Source organism: Pan paniscus, chromosome 16, assembly GCF_029289425.2.
Source record: "Pan paniscus chromosome 16, NHGRI_mPanPan1-v2.0_pri, whole genome shotgun sequence".
Classification (NCBI taxonomy): Eukaryota; Metazoa; Chordata; class Mammalia; order Primates; family Hominidae; genus Pan; species Pan paniscus.
In genome coordinates this window covers 23,056,611-23,079,676 of record NC_073265.2, presented here as the reverse complement: position 1 = coordinate 23,079,676, position 23,066 = coordinate 23,056,611, and the positions used below count along the sequence as shown (strand labels likewise).

At 39.4% G+C, this 23,066-nt stretch overlaps 1 protein-coding gene across 7 annotated transcripts in view; it reads left to right on the top strand.

Moving 5' to 3' along the window:
• SLC12A6 (solute carrier family 12 member 6) overlaps positions 1-23,066 on the top strand; it is a 108,018-nt gene that overhangs the window by 40,405 nt on the left and 44,547 nt on the right. For 5 of the 7 annotated variants that reach the window (XM_055098820.2, XM_008965543.6, XM_008965551.5 and 2 more), the window contains one exon: positions 22,106-22,150. The exons of the other annotated variants lie outside the window; for them this stretch is intronic. In XM_055098820.2, the coding sequence (XP_054954795.2) occupies positions 22,106-22,150 (45 nt within the window). The remainder of the gene's footprint in view (positions 1-22,105; positions 22,151-23,066) is intronic. 7 annotated transcript variants of the gene reach the window in all.

The window sequence follows — 23,066 nt, the reverse complement described above, 5'->3', positions numbered from 1 at the left end:
CACCTTGGGCAAATCATTTCAGCTTTCTCTGAGCTAGTTTCTTTATGAATATAGGAATAATTCTTCCTCACATGGTTGCTGTGCAGTTTTTATGTGATGATAGTAGGAAATTTTCCCTAAATTCAGTCTTTTAGAGACTACCTTTGTAATCTTTCTATTTTTATGGATCATCTTTGCGTTTATTTAATTTTTTTCTTAAATTGAGTCACTGCTTTTATGGTTTCCTTTTAAAAAGGAACGTTGTCACTAAATGAAATACCAGCATGCTTGCCATAAATAGAGTATAAATTAAAAATAGATACAATAAAGCAGCTAATCTTGTTAGATACTGTTGCCAAGCTTAGGCTCTGACTAAGCCTGTTAAAAAAGAGATTAGCAACGTTTGAAGAGATTTTAAAGATATTCTAGCACAAACATTTTTAAAAATGATATTTGGCAAAGTGCTTCCAACTTTCAGTTAGCTGGGTTAATGGCAGGATGAGGGGAGAAGGTAGAATCAGTTAAAACTTATCAAGATGTTTAGTAGAAAATGAACTTAATAAACATTTGTAGTTAAATTTTCAAAAATTTGATTCTTATGGAGTAATCAGAAGTATACAAATAACACAAGTAAAACAGTTTGGTTACTAAAATTTTTTTTCAAATATCAAAGTAGAAGCATATCTACTTTTCTATGTGGATGTTCTTTATCTCTTCTTAATTTCTCTACCTTCAGTCCTGACTCTGTGTTGGATTCCATAACCACATGAGCTTTCCTTTACCTTCTCTGTGTTCTGCCATGCTCTTGGCAAAAAGGGATGGGGCAGTCTTACCTGGGTCGGCAATGTTTGTGAACTCTGCTGCATTAGCAATGCATCGATACGGCCATCTGTGGTCACTGTGTAGTTCCATGCACCAGATACCTACTCTGACTATTTGTAATTATTTCATACATGCCTTGTTGTGATCTTGTGCCTTAGATAATTATCTTCCCTGGATAATTAAAAGTTATATATATTACCATTATTCATTCTTGTACCTAAATTTTAGGAACAACCAGTATGATATAGTAGACAAATCAGAATCCAAGTTCAAGCGAGTCTTTTTTGAAATTTACACTCAGTTTGCCTTGGATGAACCATTGAGCCTAATCTTGCTTTAGCTTTTTAATATTTCCTATCTGTATCACAGGGTTATCATGAGAACCAAAAGAAATATGTGAAAATATTTTAAAAACTGTAAAATGTTACTATGTGTAAGTTACTATTATTACCATCATTCTTTCTTAGTTTCTTAAGTTGAAGTTGACTTTTCAACTAGATTATGAGCTGCTTAATGTCAGGAAATATCTTATGCTCACTCTTGTTCCCCACAGCATCCAACACAGCTTTAGGCATGTTTAAAACTTATGGAATTAAATTATCATTGTTTATTTGAATTGGAATCATTAATAAAATTGTACTGGGAAATGTAGTACAGACAGTCCTTAACAATTACTATTATAATTAATTGTATCACAACATTCCAAACTGTGTGTTTGTTTGTTTTTGAGATGGAGTTTCGCTCTTGTCACCCAGGCTGGAGTACAATGGCGTGATCTCAGCTCATTGCAACCTCCTTCTCCTGGGTTCAAGCGATTCTCCTGCCTCAGCCTCCCGAGTAGCTGGGCTTACACGCATGTGCCACCATGCCTGGCTAATTTTTTGTATTTTTAGTAGAGATAGGGTTTCTCCATGTTGGTCAGGCTAGTCTTGAACTCCCAACTTCAGGTGATCTGCCTACCTTGGCCTCCCAAAGTGCTGGGATTACAGGTGTGAGCCACCGCACCCAGCCTCCAAACTGTATGTTAATGTGTATTTTGTCCACACTATAAATGTATCAAATTTTTTGATACAAGAATAGTGACTCAAACTATTATTATCACATGACTGTATCGTTATAAATCAATGTGTATATCAGTGCTAAGAATTCAACCACATTACTTTGATATTTTCCACAGTACTATTGTACTACAAAATGTTTAGAATTCCAAGAAATATGCCCAGCTACCTAAATTCTAATTTGTCACCATGACTCTTTTTAGCATATAATTGTTATTATGTCTGTTGAGGATCATTCTGTGGCTTATCTCAATTTTCTGTGATATAGTATTATTCCTATTGCATAGATGGTAAATTAAAGCTAAGAAGTATTGACTCATTTTCCCAAGGTTACACTAATAACATGTGGTAGAGCTAGTATCTCACCTGAGCTTTACCTGCTTCCCAATTCTGTGTTATCTTTTCACTCTGCCTCATGTCTGCGCTCTGGGATAGTTGCACAGCTGTCATAGTGGGCTCTGTCTTCAGCATCATCCTGGAGGTTCCCTTTGCCTTTCCTGTAAAATGAAACAATCATGATAGTACTTACAGCATAGAATGAGATTGCTGTAAATGAGATAATACAGGTAAAACGTTTAGGTGTCTATCACATACATACCCTAATAAGTGCTAACTGTTGATAATTCTTTCTATTGTTGTTATGTCTACTAGGAGACTTTTATTGGTCCCAAAATTATTCATGACACTTGTATTTATTATAAATCCATAATTTAACCAAATATTACACAAATTGATGTAATATGAATAGGGAAAGTAGAGTAATATGAATAGGGAAAGTAGAGTTGTGTCTATAAAAGCTAACGTGGATTATTTAGCAGGTCATTAAACACTTATTTAAGGCTGGGTGTGGTGGCTCATGCCTGTAATCCTAGCACTTTGGGAGGGGAAGCAAAAGGATCTCCTGAGGCCACAAGTTAGAGACCAGCCTGGGTGATATATTTTGTCTCTACCAAATAAATTAGCCAGTTATAGTGGTGCACACCAGTAATCCTAGCTACTCAGGAGACTGAGGTGGGAGGATTGATTGAGCCCAGGAGGTGAAGATTACAGTAACCTAAGATTATGTCATTGAACTCAATCATGAGCAACAGAACAAGACCCTGTATCTTAAAAATAAAATTAAAAAAAGGTATTTAGGGCCAGGTGTGGTGGCTCACAACTGTAATCCCATTACTTTGGGAGGCCAAGGTGGGTGAATCACGCGGTCAAGAGTTCGAGATCAGCCTGGCCAACATGGTGAAACCCCCTCTCTACTAAGAATACAAAAATTAGCCTGGCATGGTGGTGAGTGCCTGTGATCCCACCTACTCAGGAGGCTGAGACAGGAGAATTGCTTGAACCAGGGAGGTGGAGTTTGCAGTGAGCCGTGATCACACCACTGAACTCCAGCCTGGGTGACAGAGCAAGACTCCGTCTCAAGGTGGGGGTGGAAGGAAGTATTTAAATTAGCAGTGGACAAGAGACCTGTAAAAGAGTTGGGAGTGTGGCAATGACAAAGCTTTGAAAAGAATATAGATATTGCTTCATAAGTATCTTTAAACCAAAGTTGGAAATCACAGACTTATGTCTTATGGGTGTAATTTACACAAGAAAGAAAATGAATAAATTCAATCTGCATAGTTGTATCGCTTTTACAAAATGATTGGTGAATTAATATACATTTGCAAGTTTATATACTTTTATGTTGAAATATTAATGTATGAGCCATTTTTGTGTGTGTGTGATTCTCTATTTCAACCAGCTTTTAAAATTACCTATCAGCCCTGGCTGGGCATGGTGGTTCACACCTCTAATCCCAACACTTTGGAGGCTGAGACAGGAGGATCACTTGAGAACAGGAGTTTGTGGCCAGCCTGGGCAACATAGGGAGACCTTGTCTCTACAAAAAAACATTTTTTTAATTAGCAAGGTGTGACGGCACATGCCTGTAGTCCCAGCTACTGGGAAGGCTTAGGCCAGAGGATTACTTGGACCTGGGAGGTTTAGGCTGCAGTGAACTGAGATTGTGCCATTGTACTCCTGCCTAGGCCTCAGAGTGAGACTTTGTCTCAAAAAAATAAAATAGGCTAGGCGCGATGGCTCATGCCTGTAATCCCAGCACTTTGGGAGGCCAAGGCAGACAGGTCATCTGAGGTCAGGATTTCGAGACCAGCCTAGCCAACATGGCAAAACCCCGTCTCTACTAAAAATACAAAAATTAGCTGGATGTGGCAGTGGGCACCTGTAATCTCAGCTACTAGGGAGGTGAGGCAGGAGAATTGCTTGAACCCAGGAGGTGGAGGTTGCAGAGATCTGAGATTGCACCACTGCACTCCAGCCTGGGCAACAGAGTGAGACTCTGTCTCAAAAATAAATTAATTAATTAAATAAAATAAAAACCTATCAGTCCTGACAGCAATAGATAGAATTACTTTTACTACATTTTACTAATTTCCCTGTTTTACCTAATTGCTGTATCCTTAAAGCCATATCAGAACTCAATTAAGATTTTTTAAAAAACACGTATCTTAAGGAGTCGCTTCCAAGATGGCTGAATAGGAACATCTCTGGTCTACAGCTCCCAGCAAGATTGACACAGAAGATGGGTGATTTCTGCATTTCCAGCCGAGGTACCTGGTTCATCTCACTGGGACTGGTTGGACAGTGGGTGCAGCCCACGGAGGGTGAGCCAAAGCAGGGTGGGGCATTGCTTCACCCAGGAAGCACAATGGGTCGGGGGATTTCCCTTTCCTAGCCAAGGGAAGCCATGAGTGACTGTGCTTGGAGGAGCGGTACACTCCTGCCCAAATACTGCGCTTTTCCCACAGTCTTCACAACCATCAGACCAGGAGATCCCTTCCCATGCCTGGCTCAGCAGGTCCCACACCCATGGAGCCTTGCTAGCTGCTAGCACAGCAGTCTGAGATTGACCTGGGACGTGGGAGCTTGGTGGGGCAAGGGGCGTCTGCCATTGGTGAGGCTTGAGTAGGCAGTTCTGTGCTCACTTGGAGTAAACAAAGTGGCAGGGAACCGCGAACTGGGCAGAGCACACCACAGCTCAGCAAGGCCTACTGCTTCTCTAGATTCCACCTCTGGGGGCAGGGCATATCTGAACAAAAGGCAGCAGACAGCTTCTCCAGACTTAAACGTCCCTCCTGGACAGCTCTGAAGAGAGCAGTGGTTCTCCCAGCATGATGTTTGAGCTCTAAGAATGGACACACCGCCTCCTCAAGTGGTTCCCTGACCTCTGTGTAGCCTGACTAGGAGACATCTCCCAGTAGGGGCCGACAGACACCTCATACAAGCAGGTTCCCCTCTGAGACGAAGCTTCCAGAGGAAGGATCAGGCAGCAATATTTGCTGTTCTGCAGCCTCTGCTGGTGATACCCAGGCAAACAGGGTCTGGAGTGGACCTCCAGTAAACTCCAACAGACCTGCAGCTGAGGGGCCTGTTTGTTAGAAGGAAAACTAGCAAACAGAAAGGAATAGCATCAACATCAACAAAAAGGACATCCACACCAAAACCCCATCTGTAAGTCACCAACATCAAAGACTAAAGGTAGATAAAACCACAAAGATGGGGAGAAACCAGAGCAGAAAGGCTAAAAAATTCCAAAAACCAGAATGCCTCTTCTTCTCCAAAGAAACACAACTCCTCACCAGCAAGGGAACAAAACTGCACGGAGAATGAGTTTGACAGGTTGACAGAAGTAGGCTTCAGAAGGTCGGTAATAACAAACTTCTCCGAGCTAAAGGAGCATGTTCTCACCCATTGCAAGGAAGCTAAAATCTTTGAAAAAAGGTAGGACAAATGGTTAACTAGAATAACCAGTGTAGAGAAGAGCTTAAATGACACGATGGATCTGAAAACCACAGTACAAGAACTTAGTGAAGCATACACAAGCTTCAATAGCCGATTCAATCAAGCGGAAGAAAGGATATCAGTGATCGAAGATCAAATTAATGAAATAAAGTGAGAAGACAAGATTAGAGAAAAAAAAGTGAAAAGAAATGAACAGAGCCTCCAAGAAATATGGGACTATGTGAAAAGACCAAATCTACGTTTGATTGGTGTACCTGAAAGTGACAGGGAGAATGGAAACCAAGTTAGAAAACACTCTTCAGGATATTATTCAGGAGAACTTCCCCAACCTAGCAAGGCAGGCCAACATTCAAATTCAGTAAATACAGAGAACACCACAAAGATGCTCCTCAAAAAGAGCAACCCTAAGACACTTAATTGTCAGATTCACCAAGGTTGAAATGAAGGGAAAAATGTTAAGCGCAGCCAGAGAGAAAGGTCAGGTTACCCACAAAGGGAAACCCATCAGACTAACAGTGCATCTTTCAGCAGAAACCCTACAAGCCAGAAGAGAGTGGGAGCCAACATTCAACATTCTGAAAGAAAAGAATTTTCAACCCAGAATTTCATATCCAGCCAAACTAAGCTTCATAAGTGAAGGAGAAATAAAATCCTTTACAGACAAGCAAATGCTGAGAGATTTTGTCACCACCAAGTCTGTCTTAGAAGAGCTCCTGAAGGAAGCACTAAACATGGATACGAACAACTGGTACCAGCCACTGCAACAACATACCAAATTGTAAAGACCATCAATGCTATGAAGAAACTACATCAATTAACAGATGAAATAACAAGCTAGCACATAATGACAGGATCAAATTCACACATAACAATTATTAACCTTAAATGTAAATAGGGTAAGTGCCCCAATTAAAAGACACAGACTGGCAAATTGGATAAAGAGTCAAGACCTATTGGTGTGCTGTATTCAGGAGACCCATCTCACGTGCAAAGACACACATAGGCTCAAAATAAAGGGATGGAGGAAGATCTACCAAGGAAATGAAAAACAAAAATAAATAAATAAATAAAGCAGGGCTTGCAATCCTGGTCTGTTTGATAAAACAGACTTTAAACCAACAAAGATCAAAAGAGACATTTACATAATGGTAAAGGAATCAATTCAACAAGAAGAGCTAACTATCCTAAATGTATATGCACCCAATACAGGAGCACCCAGATTCATAAAGCAAGTTCTTAGAGACCTACAAAGAGACTTAGACTCCCACACAGTAACAATGGGAGACTTTAACAGCCCACTGTCAATATTAGATCGACGAGACAGAAAATTAACAAGGATATCCAGGAACTGAACTCAGTTCTGCACCAAGTGAACCTAATAGATATCTACAGAACTCTCCACCCCAAATCAACGGAATATACATTCTTCTCAGCACCACATAGCACTTATTCTAAAATTGACCACGTAATTGAAAGTAAAGCACTCCTCAGCAAATGTAAAAGAAACAGAAATCACAACAAACTGTCTCTCAGACCACAGTGCAATCAAATTAGAACTCAGGATTAATAAACTCACTCAAAACCACGCAACTACATGGAAAATGAACAAATGAAGGCAGAAATAAAGATGTTCTTTGAAACCGATGAGAACAAAGACATAACGTACCAGAATCTCTGGGACACATTTAAAGAAGTGTGTAAAGGGAAACTTGTAGCACTAAATGCCCGCAAGAGAAAGCAGGAGAGATCTAAAATCAACACCCTAACATCACAATTGAAAGAACTAGAGAAGCAAGAGCAGACAAATTCAAAAGCTAGCAGAAGGCAAGAAATAACTAAGATCAGAACAGAACTGAAGGAGATAAGGACACAAAATCCCTTAAAAAAATCAATGAATCCAGGAGCTGGTTTTTTGAAAAGATCAACAAAATAGACTGCTAGCAAGACTAATAAAGAAGAAAAGAGAGAAGAATCAGATAGGCATAATAAAAAATGATAAAGGGGATATCACCACCTATCCCAAAGAAATACAGACTACCATCAGAGAATACTATAAACACCTCTATGTAAATAAACTAGAAAATCTAGAAGAAATGGATAAATTCCTGGATACATACACCCTCCCAAGACTAAACAAGGAAAAAGTTGAATCTCTGAATAGACGAATAACAGGTTCTGAAATTGAGGCAATAATTAATAGCCTACCAACCAAAAAAAGTCCAGGACCAGAAGGATTCACAGCCAGATTCTACCAGAGGTACAAAGAAGAGCTGATACCATTCCTTCTGAAACTATTCCGATTAATAGAAAAAGAGGGAATCCTCCATAACTCATTTTATGAGGCCAGCATCATCCTGATACCAAAGTCTGACAGACACAACAAAAAAAGAATTTTAGACCAATATCCCTGATGAACATTGATGCAAAAATCCTCAATAAAATACTGGCAAACCGAATCCAGCAGCACATCAAAAAGCTTATCCACCATGATCAAGTGGGCTTCGTCCCTGGGATGCAAGGCTGGTTCAACATAGCAAATCAATAAACGTAATCCAACATATAAACAGAACCAATGACAAAAACCCACATGATTATCTCAACAGATGCAGAAAAGGCCTTCAACAAAATTCAACAGCCTTTCATGGTAAAGACTCTGAATAAACTAGGTATTGATGGAACATATCTCAAAATAATAAGAGCTATTCATGTCAAACCCACAGCCAGTATCATACTGAATGGGCAAAAACTGGAAGCATTCCCTTTGAAAACCGGGACAAGACAAGGATGCCCTCTCTCACCACTCCTATTCAACATAGTGTTGAAAGTTCTGGCCAGGGCAGTCAGGCAAGAGAAAGCAATAAGGGATATTCAAATAGGAAGAGAGGAAGTCAAATTGTCTCTGTTTGCAGATGACATGATTGTGTATTTAGAAAACCCCATCATCTCAGCCCAAAATCTCCTTAAGCTGATAAGCAACTTCAGCAAAGTCTCAGGATACAAAACCAATGTGCAGAAATCACAGGCATTCCTATACACCAGTAACAGACAAACAGAGAGCCAAATCATGAGTGAACTCCCATTCACAATTACTACTAAGAGAATAAAATACCTAGGAATCCAACTTACAAGGGATGTGAAGGACCTCTTCAAGGAGAACTACAAACCACTGCCCAAGGAAATAAGAGGGGACACAATCAAATGGAAAAACATTCTATGCTCATGGGTAGGAAGAATCAATATAATGAAAATGGCCTTACTGCCCAAAGTAATTTATAGATTTAATGCTATCCCCATCAAGCTACCACTGACTTTCTTCACAGAATTGGGAAAAAACTACTTTAAAGTTCATATGGAACCAAAAAAGAGCCCGCATTGCCAAGGCAATCCTGTGCAAGAAGAACAAAGCTGGAGACATCAAGCTACCCGACTTCAAACTTTGCTACGAGGCTACAGTATTCAAAACAGCATGGTACTGGTACCAAAACAGATATATAGACCAATGGAACAGAACGGAGGCCTCAGAAATAACACCACACATCTACCACCATCTGATCTTTGACAAACCTGACAAAAGCAATGGGGAAAGGAGGCTACACAAACTACACAAACATATACATAGTGTTGGGAAAGCTGGCTATCCATATGCAGAAAACTGACACTGGACCCCCTTACACCTTATACAAAAATCAACTCAAGATGGATCAAAGACTTAAACATAAGACCTAGGACCATAAAAATCCTAGAAGAAAACCTGGGCAATACCATTCAGGACACAGGCATAGGCAAAGACTTCATGTCTAAAACACCAAAGCAATGGCAACAAAAGCCAACATTGACAAATGGGATCTAATTAAACTAAAGAGCTTCTGCACAGCAAAAGAAACTGTTATCAGAGTGAACAGGCAACCTGCAGAACGGGAGAAAATTTTTGCTATCTATCCATCTGACAAAGGGCTAATATCCAAAATCTACAAAGAACTTAAACAAATTTACCAGAAAAAAGCAAACAACCCCATCAAAAAATGGGCAAAGGATATTAACAGACACTTCTCAAAAGAAGACATTTATGCAGCCAACAGACATATGAAAAAATGCTCATCATCACTGGTCATCAGAGAAATGCAAATCAAAACCACAGTGAGATACCATCTCACACCAGTTAGAATGGCAATCATTAAAAAGTCAGGAAACAACACATGCTGGAGAGGTTGTGGGAAAATAGGAATGCTTCTACACTGTTGGTGGGAGTGTAAATCAGTTCAATCGTTGTGGAATAGAATGTGGTGATTCCTCAAGGATCTAGAACTAGAAATACCATTTGACCCAGCAATCCCATTACTGGGCATATACCCAAAGGATTATAAATCATTTTACGATAAAGACACATGTGCGTGTTTATTGCGGCACTATTCACAATAGGAAAGACTTGGAACCAACCCAAATGTCCATCAGTGATAGACTGGATAAAGCAAATGTGGCACATATACACCATGGAATACTATGCAACCATAAAAAAGGATGAGTTCATGTCCTTTGCAGGGACATGGATGAAGCTGGAAACATCATTCTCAGCAAACTGTCACAAGATCAGAAAACCAAACACCACATGTTCTCACTCATAAGTGGGAGTTGAACAATGAGAACACATGGACACAGGGAGGGGAACATCACACACCAGAGCCCAGGGGGTAGGGAAGGGATAACATTAGGAGAAATACCTAATGTAGATGATGGGTTGATGGGTGCAGCAAACCACCATGGCACGTGTATACCTGTATAACAAAACTGCACATTCTGCACATGTAACCCAGAACTTAAAGTATTAAAAAAAAAAAAAGTACTTGCTTTGGCATTTGCTTTGCTTTGCTTCCTCATTGGCTTTTTTCAAGCAAATTGTTATAAGTAATTTCTGTAGCTGCACTAGGCGTCATCATATTTAAGCTTCATTATTTGTCCTCTTTTGAAGCATAGTGTGAGCACATATCTTGTGAATTAGGAGATAAGGTTGCTGCATAATTAATGCACATAGGGAAATTTTTTATTTTTGAGACAGAGTCTCACTTTGTCTAGAATGCAGTGGCGCAATCTTGGCTCACTGCAACCTCCGCCTGCCAGGTTCAAGCGATTCTCCTGCCTCAGCCTCCCAAGCAGCTGGGGTTACAGGCACCTGTCACCACACCCAGCTAATTTTTTGTATTTTTAGTAGAAACTGGGTTTCACCATGCTGGCCAGTCTGGTCTCAAACTCCTGACCTCAAGTGATCCACCCACCTCAACCTCCCAAAGTGCTGGGATTACAGGCATGAGCCACTGTGCCCGGGCAGGGAAATTTTAAAAATGGAAAATGGAGCTCTCCTTTTAGACTTATGAATGCTATTAATGAAGACCACAATGTATTTGCCAAAAGACTACAGAGTCAAATACAATTTTTTAAATTGTGGCTTAAAAAAATAGCATAAGGCCGGGCATGGTGGCTCACGCCTGTAATCCCAACACTTTGGGAGGCTGAGGTGGGCAGATCACTTGAGGTGAGGAGTTTGAGGCCAGCCTGGACAATATGGTGAAACCCCATCTCTACTAAAAATACAAAAAAATTAGTTGAGCATGGTGGCACGTGCCTGTAATCACAGCTACTCGGGAGGCTGAGGCAGGAGAATTGCTTGAACCCGGCAGGCGGCGGTTGCAGGGAACTTAGATCGTGCTACCACACTCCAGCCTGGGTGTCAGAGCAAGACTGTTTAAAAAGAAAAAGAAAAAAAAAGGCAATAAAATTTAGCATCTTAATAATTTTTTAGTGTATAGTTCAGTAGTGTTAAGAGTATTTCCATTGTTGTGCAGATCTCCAGAACTTTTTCATTTTGCAAAACTGAACTTCTATACCCAATGAACAACTCTCCATTTTCCACTCCCTACCACCCCCTGTTAACCACCATCCTGTTTTCTGTTTCTATTAATTTGACTCCTTTAGATAACTAATATAAGTGGAATCATATGGTATTTGCCTTTGTATGACTAGCTTATTTGATTTAGTGTATTGCTGTCAAGATTCATCCATGTTGTAGCATGTGTCTGAATTCCTTCCTTTTTAAAGGTTGAATAATATTCCATTTTATGTATATGTGTGTGTGTGTGTGTATACACACACACACACATATATAGCACATTTTGTTTATTCATCCATTAGTGGACATTTGGATTGCTTCCACCTCTTTAAATGAATTTTTTCTTACTGCCATTTGGTGGGTACATGGAGACCTCACACCTAATTTAAAAACCCATCCCACTGGTTTTCCACTACACAGGATTCCCTACTAAGCTGGCTTGGAAAAAAAAAAAAAACCATCATAAGCACTGTGCCTTTAATTAGATTGCTAGCTCTCTGTCAGTCTCCAACTCAGTAAAGGGTAAATGGCATCTCTGTTCATCTAATTGCTGTGGAAATATCTTTGACTCTTTTCTTTCTCTCCCACCCTGTAGCCAATCATCAGCATGCCAATCTTGTCAGTCCCTCCTTTGAAACATACCTAGGCTAGTCAACATATCCAGCATCTGACCACTTCTCATTACCTCTAGTACTTCTGATCTGATCCATACTACCATTATCTTTTCTTGGACCACTGTAAAAGCCTTCTAACTTTTTTCTGTTTATTTGCTTGGTCCCTGCTATCTGCTCATTCCAGACTATAGCTGTTGTGATCATGTTAAAACAGAAATCAAAACCTTTCAATGGCTTCTTATCTCACAGTAAAAACAAAAATCCTGACTATATCCTACAAGGCCGCATATGATCTTTGATTCCTCCTCCAACATCTATATCCATCTCTTATTCCATACTCTGTCACTTTCAACTTGCTTATTCTGTCTGATAATCCGGTCTCCTTGCTGCCATTCATCAAACATGTCAATACATACCTGCTTCGCTTAGCACTAACTGTTCTTCCTGCAGATATTTGTATGGTTAGATATCTTCAATTTTCTGCTCAGATGTCACATTATCTGAGAGGCCTTTCAGACTGAGTATCTAAGTGTGCACACAAACCACTCTCCCACTAGTCCTCTGTATTCTTTTACTCAGCTTTTTTGTTTGTTTTATAGCTTACTGTTCTTGACATAGGTTACTGGTTGTTTTTTTCTCCACTAAAATTTAAGCTCCTTGATGGCAGGGATTTTGTTACTACATTTCTAGTAACTAGAATAGTGTTTCACATGTAGAAGGTTCTCAGAAAATATTTACTGAATACGTGAATGAAAGAGCTACAGATCTCAAAGTAACATGGGCCAGGCGCAGTGGCTCATGCCTGTAATCTCAGCACTTTGGGAGGCCGAGGCAGGTGGATCACAAGGTCAGGAGTTCAAGACCAGCCTGGCCAACATGGTGAAACCCTGTCTCTACTAAAAATACAAAAATTAGCTGGGCGTGGTGGGCGGGTGCCTGTAATCCCAGGTACTCGGGAGGCTGAGGCAGGAGAATCGCTTGAACCTGGGAGGCAGAGGTTGCAGTGAGCCGAGATGGCGCCTGCCTAGGCAACAGAGCAGGACTCTGTCTCAAAGAAAAAAAAAAAAAAAAGAAAAGAAACAAAGAAAGTAATATGGACATTACCTTTGAAGACTAGCCCGTGAGCTCTCTTTCCGTAAGATATCATCAACCTGCTTCCCTCCATCAGCTTCACTACAGCCATTATCATGTCTTTCTGTGGTTTCTTCAGTAAACTTGTAACTGGTTTCCCCATTTCTGTTCTTGGTCTCCCCTACAATCCATTCTCAAACCAGCAGCCTGCATTTTAAAAAAATTATGCTGGCCAAGTGTGGTGGCTCACACCTGTAATCCTCGGAGGCTGAGGCAGGAGAATCGCCTGAGCCCCAGAGTTTGAGACCGAGACAAGCATAAGCAACATAGGGAGATCCTGTCTCCATAAAAAAATCAAAAAACTGGCTGGGTGTAGTGGCACATGACTGTGATCCCAGCTACTAGGAGGCTGAGGCGGGAAGATCACTTGAGCCTGGGAGGTTGAGGCTGTAGTAAGCCATGATTGCACCACTGCACTCCAGCTTGATGTCAGCGCAAGACCCTGTTTCAAAAAAAAAAACGCTAACCTTTCAGTCGTTTTACATCATTTTCAGAGTAAAATTCACACTCCTTATTATAGTGTGCTACACTACAAGATGTAGTGCCTACCTAATTTACCCTCTTTAAAAAAAAAAAACACTTTGTTACTCACTATGCTTTAGCTACATTAATATTTCCTAAATATACCAAGCTGATTCCCATCTTAGGGTCTTTTCACAGCTGTTCCTCTGCCCTAATCAGTCTTTTCAGGATCCTCATATGTCTGGCTCCTTTTCATGCAAGTCTCACCTTAAGGGTTACCTCCTCAGAAAGGTCCTGACAGTCCACCCAATAAAAAATAGCCTCTCTAATCACCCTTCTTTATTTTCTTTATAACACCATAAGCTGAAATTATCTTGATTATTAATTATCTTTTCTATTTTTATTTTTATTTTTTTCGAGACAGAGTTTCGCTCTTGTCACCCAGGTTGGAGTGCAATGGTGCAGTCTCCGGTCACTGCAACTTCTGCCTCCTAGGTTCGATTCTCTAGCCTCAGCCTCCCAAGCAGCTGGGATTACAGGTGCCTGCCACCATGCCTGGCTGATTTTTGTATTTTTAGTTGAGATGGGGTTTTACCATGTTGGCCAGGCTGGTCTTGAACTCCTGACCTCAGGTGATCCACCTGCCTTGGCCTCCCAAAGTGCTGGGATTACAGGTGTGAGCCACAGTTCCCGGCTATTAATTTTCTTTTCTTATTGATGTTCCCATATCTGCATGACAAAAGGAACTTTTTCTTATTTACCTTCTATCCCTAGCACATGGAAAAATGACTGGGACTTATTAGTCGCTCAGATATTTAAACACAAGAATGGTTGAACGAATGAAGTTTTATAGTAGCCATCTGAGGCACTTGGTAAAACTACAGAATCTCAGCCTCCTCCCATAAAATTGAGTCATTAGGGTTAGTTATGTGACCCAGAAATTTGTAGTTTAACAAATACCCCATGACTGTTGTAACCAGGCAAATTTTGAAAATACTGACTTAATGGAAATAGTGCTGAGTGAATGAATGAGTGAGTGAGTGAGTGAGTGAGTGAGTGATCATAGCTCATTGCAACCTTGAACTTCTGGGCTCTAGTATCCTCTCACTTCAGCCTCCTGAGTAGCTGAGATGACAGGCACACACCACCACACCCAGCTAATTTTATTTCTTTTTTAAGAGATGGGATCTTGCTATGTTGCCCAGGCTGGCCTCAAGCTCCTGGCCTCAGGTAGTCCTCCAGCTTCAGCCTCCTGAGTAGCTAGAATTACAGACTTGAAGCACTGTGCCCAGCCAGGGAGTTATCTTTTAACCTTAGTATATTGATAGGAATTAGTTCAACGTTTCCCAAAGTGTATATCATAGGACACTAATTATACAAGGTATTTGATACAAAATGAATGATCTTTTCCTATGTGTTTAGGAATGCTGAATATTATATTCTTCTTTTGGAGATTAGCTAGGCAGTCATTAGCATTTTGAAGGGTATGAGAAATTACACTTTAGAGCAATCTACTTATCTATTAAATAGATTTGACAAGTCTACTTACAATCCCTGCCCCAAACCGTTTCTTACCAAATCCCTATTAATATACTAAGGAATGTGTACTTAGGCACTAAGGACTATACACTGTACATGAAGTAGAGTATGTGGTTCCTTGCTACTATCGCAGCTTATTCTGTTCATGGTTAACTGTCTACACAAGCCACTATGTAGCAGATGGTGTGGACTAAAGTACACATTTTAGCTTAATGATCTTTAGCTATTTTTTTTTTTTGGCATATGTAGGCTCTATATATCTTTTTTAACTATATTACATTAAAAATTAAAATAAGGATTTTTGTCCTTTATGAGGTAGTGTAGAAACATAAAGAATTAACTTTTTGTATGCACTGGTTTACATTGCCATCTTATTGCTTAATTACTTTGCCTAAAATTGCCTACTATTTTTTACTTATTTATTTATTTATTTTTGAGACAGAATCTTGCTCTGTCACCAGGCTGGAGTGCAGTGGCGCGATCTTGGCTCACTGCAACCTCCGCCTCCTGAATTCAAGCTATTCTCCTGCCTCATCCTCCCAAGTAGCTGGGACTACAGGCATGCGCCACCATGCCCAGCTAATTTTTTGTATTTTGGTAGAGATGGGGTTTCACCATGTTGGCCAGGATGGTCTCAATCTCCTGACCTCGTGATCCACTCGCCTCGGCCTCCCAAGGCGCCAGGATTACAGGCGTGAGCCACTGCACCCGGCTTACTCATTTATTTAAACCTCATTAATCTCATGTTAGTTTTTCTAGGTCTATCTAGTTCATTGCTATAAATTTAGAATATATTATGTAAAGAGGATGGGCTTTTCAGATTTTGACTTAGTTCAACTTGTTTTCCCACCAAGATGAGATCCTACCCATATAGAGAGGCAGAATCTAATAAATGTGAATGTTAGAGTAATTGTCTTTGGTTCCATCTTTTTTTCAATACCTATTAAAGTATAGTGATCAGATCAGTGTAATTAGTATATCCATTGTCTCAGTCATTTATCATTACTTTGTATTAGAAACATTCAATATCCTCCTCCTAGCTATTTGAGTCTAATATATTATTGTTAACCGTAGTCATCCTTCAATAGTGTAGAATACTAGACTTACTCTTTTTTTATCTAGCTATACTTTTGTATCCTTTAACAAATCTCTTCCTATCCCCCTGCCCTCCGCCCATACCCATGCCCTTCTCACCCTCAAGTATCGTCTGTTCTAGTTTTTACATCTATGAGATCAACTTTTTTTTTCTGACTCTCACATATGAATGAGAACATGTGGTGTTTAGCTTTCTGTTCCTGGCTTATTTCACTTAACATAATGTCCTTCAGTTCCATCTACGTTGCTATGAATGATAGGATTTTATTCTTTTTAAGAGCTGTATAGTATTCCATTGTATATACGTACCACATTTTCTTTATCCATTCATCTGTTTTTGGACACCCAGGTTGAGTCCATATCTTGGCTACTGTTAATAGTGCTGCAATAAACATGCAGTGCAGGTGTCTCTTTGATACACTAATTTTACTAATTTCCTTTGCTTTGTATAAATGCTCAGTGGTGGGATTGCTGGATCATATGGTAGTTCTAGTTGTACTTTTCTTGAGTACTCTCCATACTCTTCTCCTTAGTGGCTATACTAGTTTACATCCCCAAATTCGGTTCCATCTTTAACTATCTTAGTTTAATTCTGAGTTGGAATCGTTTCTTTTGATGATGATGACGCTTTGGTTTTTTTAAAAACTGGGAGTTAAGAAAGTGAGAAATGCCTTACGTGTTACGACTAGTCATTTCAGTTGTTTGTTTTCCTGAAACAACTTTTGTGATATGTCTAGATAATACAGCCAGTAGCATAACAGTCTTAATTCTGATGTATATGCGCTTGGTCATGCCTACTTCTTTATCTAAAGAATTGGGCAACAATTTCTGCTGTTGGTGTGTTATTTAATTATATTACTGATTCTAGATTTAATAAAGACTAAAACCTTCTAACCCTGTGTTTTAGCTACAAGATACCAGCTAGCCTTAATTTGCTTCAAATTGTCTGCCAATGATGGTAAACAAAGTGATTCTCAAAGGAAATTTTGTTCAAAATAGTCTCAAAGACTATTGCTATTGGCAAACTAAGGAAAATAATAAAGCTCTTCAGAAAAACTTGACAGAGGCAGTTTTGCAAGTGAGTACCACCCACAATCATTTCACTCTGTCTCCATTCTCCCAGGTGCATGGCAGGAAACTCAAATCTTCATTCTTACTATTTACCCAAGATAAGTTAAATATATTGAGCAAGTGCTTATTTGTAAAACTACCATATCATTACTGTTACAAGGAAATATTTTCAGTTCATTTTTCTGATTACATCTATCTGTTTTTAATAGGTATATAGTTTGTTTCTATTTTTTATTTGATCTATCATTTTGACTTATAGAGTATCTCTGGCTTTTGATTATAACCTGATTGTATTTTGTCCTAAGAGTAGCTTTATTTATGAAGACCATCATAGGGTAAAACTAGTGACATTATTGGCACATAGTTCCTATTAGAGAGAATAATCTGGTTTAAAATAAATGTCATTTTGAGTAATCTTTAGGACAACTCCCAGTCTTAGGCAAACTTGGGTGTGCCCTCACCAATGACATAGTCAGGAAAAGTGGTAAATGGGGGAGTTTAGACACAGAACAATTGAAGGGTGCTCAGACATATCTCAGCAGTGTTAGCATGATGACTGCACAATTTGGATTGCAAACCCAGAAACGCCCTTCAAGTTAAATCCACTGAACAATTGTAATTTTTACAGGCAAAACTAGTTTCATTCTAGTGGGTTCACGGGCCTATATACTCCCAGATTGACCTTTGTTTTAGTTCTTTGTTTTGTTTTGTTTTGTTTTTTGTTTGTTTTTTTGAGACGGAGTCTTGCTCTGTCGCCCAGGCTGGAGTGCAGTGGCCTGATCTCCACTAACTGCAACCTCCGCCTCCCAGGTTCAAGCAATTCTCTGCCTCAGCCTCCTGAGTATCTGGGATTACAGGGGTGCATCACCACGCCCAGCTAATTTTTGTATTTTTAGTAGAGATGGGGTTTCACCACATTAGCCAGGCTGGTCCTGAACGCCTGACCTCATGATCCACCCGCCTCAGCTTCCCAAAGTGCTGGGATTACAGGTGTGAGCCACCACTCCTAGCCTTGTTTTAGCTTTTATATATATTAATAAAAGATTTGCAGGTTCTTGGAGGTTAGTCTTCAGATTACTAAAGTATCAAGGATTGCCCATAATTTTTCAATTATAATAAATGAAAAATAAAAATCTAAGTTGAACTTGTAGGGAACTACACAAAAGACTTGTTTCTGGCTGGACTCAGTGGCCCATGCCTGTAATCCCAGCACTTTGGGAGGCTGAGGCAGGTGGATCACGAGGTCAGGAGTTCAAGACCAGTCTGGCCAACATGGTGAAACCCCAACTGTACTAAAAATACAAAAATTAGCCGGGCGCGGTGGTGGGCACCTATAATCCCAGCTGCTCTGGAGGATGAGGCAGAAAATTTGAACCTGGAAGGTGGAGGTTGCAGTGAGCCGAGATCGCGCCACTGCACTCCAGCCTGGGCGACAGAGCAAGACTCCATCTCAAAAAAAATAAAAGTACTTGTTTCTACTCATCTGAAGTATAGGAGGGTGTTCAAAGGAAGACTCCTGGCTTGTCTAGAGAGTATACATACGTCATGTATGCACAGCTTAGAAGGCAAGAAAGTATATTACACAATAGAGGAGTTAATTTTTTTCTTTTTTTTTGAGATGGAGTTTCACTCTTGTTGCCCAGGCTGGAGTCAGTGGTGTGGTCTTGGCTCACTGCAACCTCCACCTCCTGGGTTCAAGCCATCCTCCTGTCTCAGCCTCCAGAGTAGCTGAGATTACAGGTGCACGCCACCACGCCCAGCTGATTTTTTTATTTTTAGTGGAGATGGCATTTCTCTATGTTGGTCAGGCTGGTCTCGAACTCCTGACCTCAGGTGATCCACCCGCCTCGGCCTCCCAAAGTGCTGCAGTTACAGGCGTGAGCCGCTGCGCCCAGCCGAGCTAATTCTTTTTAAAGGAAAAGTCATTTATATTTTCCTCTCTAAAACCATACCTAGTCTGTCAGAGTTATCTGAGATGTTTTCCTATTTCTCTTCATAGGTTGTATTCCCTGGCAATTTCGAATAACTTGTTTTAGCCTATCATACCTTGTTTTAGAACAAGAAAGTTAGAATTACAGAATATTGAGAAGCAAGAACATAAGTTCTCAAAGCATCAAGACTATAACCTTTTTCTTTGGGCAGTAGTGTGATGTGTCTTTAGCCACTGATTAACCCAGGCATTAGTTTTTTAGAACTATAAACATTAAAATACGAGGTTCTCAACTTTTCTGTTCCTGCACACCTGAGAGATACAAGGTATTCATATTAGTGACTATGGCTGGGAATCAGAATCTTGAAGGAGAGGTGTTGGTATGATTTAAAGAGAAAAATAAATGATGTGATAACACTTCCTCAGCTTTTCCTCTAGAGTCACTGGAGTAGGTTTAGATGATGACCAAGGTTCTTCTAGTTCTAAAATTCTGTTATGCTTTCTCTACTCTTCTTTTCATGCCAGTTACATGCTTGTTTCTCCATAATGATAGGGCCCAATTTTCCCTAAGAGAGAGAGTGACTACAGAACTGTTATTCCTATTTTGTCTTATGTGCAAGAACATTCCTACTTTGTCTTATGTGCAAGAATATATATATATAGTGGGGGGTTGGGGGAGAGATAAGGTCTCACTGTCACCCCGGCTGGAGTGCAGTGGCATCATCATAGCTCACTGGGGCCTCTAACTCTTGGGTTCAAGGGAACCTCTTGCCTTAGCCTCCTGGGTAGCTGGGACTACAGGTGCACACGCCACTATGCCTACCTAATTTTTAAAATGTTTCGTAGAGATGCGGTCTTACTATGTTGCTCAGGCTGGTTTCAAACTCCTGGCCTCGTGATCCTCCCGCCTCAGCTCCCCAAAATACTGGGATAACAGGCAGGAGCCACTGCACCCAGCCCCAGTATCCTTTATTTAGATGGGAAGTAAGATAAGTTTAAAGTAAAAACTGGGAATTCACTTGCTGGTATGTTTGGGGAAAATATTCTAGAATAGGAACATTTCAAATTTACCTTTTTCAAAGCAAATTAAGGGAAAAAATCCCATGAAAATAAATTGTTAAATGTTCAAATAGCATTTAAAGCTTCTGTGGTAGAAATCAGATTTCTACCTTACTTCCTTAATTAAAATATATAGTGTATACTCCAATATACATCAGAAACTGGAATTTGTTAAGTATTCTGATTGTTTCTTTCTGTCTGGGATGCTTAAAGTGTTAATTAAATGATATGTAAAACATATGTGGACTATGGATTTTGTCTAAAACAATAATGTGATATAAAAATATCTCAGATTTATTGTTAGACAAAATCACAGGTACTTTTATGTAATCTGTTGCATACATCATAGCTGTAGAAAATCCTTAACTTCAGTTAGAGGTTAGTGAAAATAAAGATGTGACTTTTTTTCCCATTGTTCACATAAACCCTGGTCTAAAATTATTTTTATTACCCCAGGCACATTCAAGGCAGCCAGAATCATCAGCGTCTCAAGAGATTTAGTCTTTGAGGAAAGTGGAGCTTAGTCTTTTCTGTTTTTAGCTCTTAGTGCTTTTCAAACCTTTAAAATAAGCAAGTGGTTGACTGTTAAATGATGATTGTCAATATCTCTTGCATTAGGGACTTGGCTTATTGCCACGAATTTTATTTCAGATTACTAAAGAAATTGATATTTATGAAAGCCAATTTAGTCAGTGTATCTTAAAGTCAAACTACTAGAATATATCTGCTAATAGTAATAAGTGCCTAATTTATGTCTTGACTTTGAGCTGCTATAGCCATAAGTATTTTTTGTCATTAAAATGTTCCTTCGTCATTAAAAATATAATTCATATCACAATCCTGAATCATCCTTCTACTTTATGAAACGACTGCTTGGTCAAATTTGTGTGATTATTATTTTTTTAATTTACTTTTTATTGTGGCAAAATATATACAATACAGAAGTTACCATTTTAACCATGTTTAAGTGTACAACTCAGTGGCATTAATTACATTTACAGTGTTGTACACCCGTTACCACTATCTGTTTCCAGAATTTCTCATCACCCCAAACAGAAATGCTGTACTCTTTAAGCAATAACATTCCATACCCTACTCCACCCAGCCCCTGGTAACCTCTAATCTACTTTCCATCTCCATAAATTTGTCCTTTCTCAACATTTTATATAAATTGAGTCATATAATATTTATCTTTTTGTGTCTGGTTTGTTTTCCTTAGCATAATGTTTTCAAGGTTCATCCATGTTGTCACATGTATCAGAATTCCATTCATTTTTATAGCTGAATAATTTTCCATTGTATGTATATATTACATTTTGTTGATTCCTTCATCTGTAGAAGTATACCTGGTAACCTTTTGGCTATTGTGAATTATTTTGTCATAAACTTAGTGGTAAAGTATCTGTTTGAGTCCCTGTTTTCAGTTATTTTGGAAGTATAATTAGGAGTAGAATTGCTGATGGTGATTATGTTTAACTTTTTGAGCAATGTGATCATTCTTTACACTAGTTCATTCTATTTTTTATTATCTTCACATTAATATTTCATAAGTTTTTAAATTTTTTTGCTTATTTCCTTGGTTGACTTTTGTTGCTGATTTTAAAGAAATTATTTGTTTTGATCATTCATTTTTTTCTTTTCTTTTCAATTGTTTGTTTTTCAGACCTGAGTCAGAACTCCATCACAGGGGAACACAGCCAACTGTTAGGTATAGTATTACTGTGGGGATTGACTTTATCCAAAGTCACCCTTAACTCATTTATCCTAACAGACATTACTCCCTTCTCTGATTCTATTTTCTATCCCCTCCTTTCCTACTTCCCACCCAACAACTTTTTTCCTGCTGTTTCTATTCCCAACTTGCCAAGTTTTAGGAAACTACTTCTATAATTGATTACTAAGACTCAGTTAAATTAAAAAGTAATTTTGCATGGTTTATGGTTAAAAAAAATCTAAGAACTAGAATTTTTTAAAGATAATTTGGAAAAGAAGATATTATAATAGCTTTGTAATATCTGACTTTGCAGCTAATTTTCCCTTTTTATTACTTTTCTTGGCCTTTTGATCACCTTTTTAATTATTGAAAGTACTTCATAAACAGTATGTCCTTAAGCAGTCCTTAGAATTTGGTGTTCCAGTTCCTTATCTATGAAACAAATTATGGAAATGAATTTACTTCCTCTGGGTACCACTTCTTTAAAGTAAGTGCATAATTTGACAAGAATTTCTCTCTTTTTTTTTTGAAACAGTGTCTCGCTCTGTCACCAGGCTGGAGTGCAGTGGTGCGATCTCCACTTACTGCAAGCTCCGCCTCCCAGGTTCATGCCATTCTCCTGCCTCAGCCTCCCAAGTAGCTGGGACTACAGGCGCCCGCCACCACACCCAGCTAATTTTTGTATTTTTAGTACAGACAGGGTTTCACCATGTTGGCCAGGATGGTCTCCATCTCCTGACCTCGTGATCCGCCCACCTCGGCCTCCCAAAATGCTGGGATTACAGGTGTGAGCCACTGCACCCGGCCTTGACAGGAATTTCACAAGACCTCAGGACTGATAAATTTTCAAAGTGTAAAAAGAAACATACTCTGATGAGGCATTCAGCTCAAACAAAAGGCATATATAAAG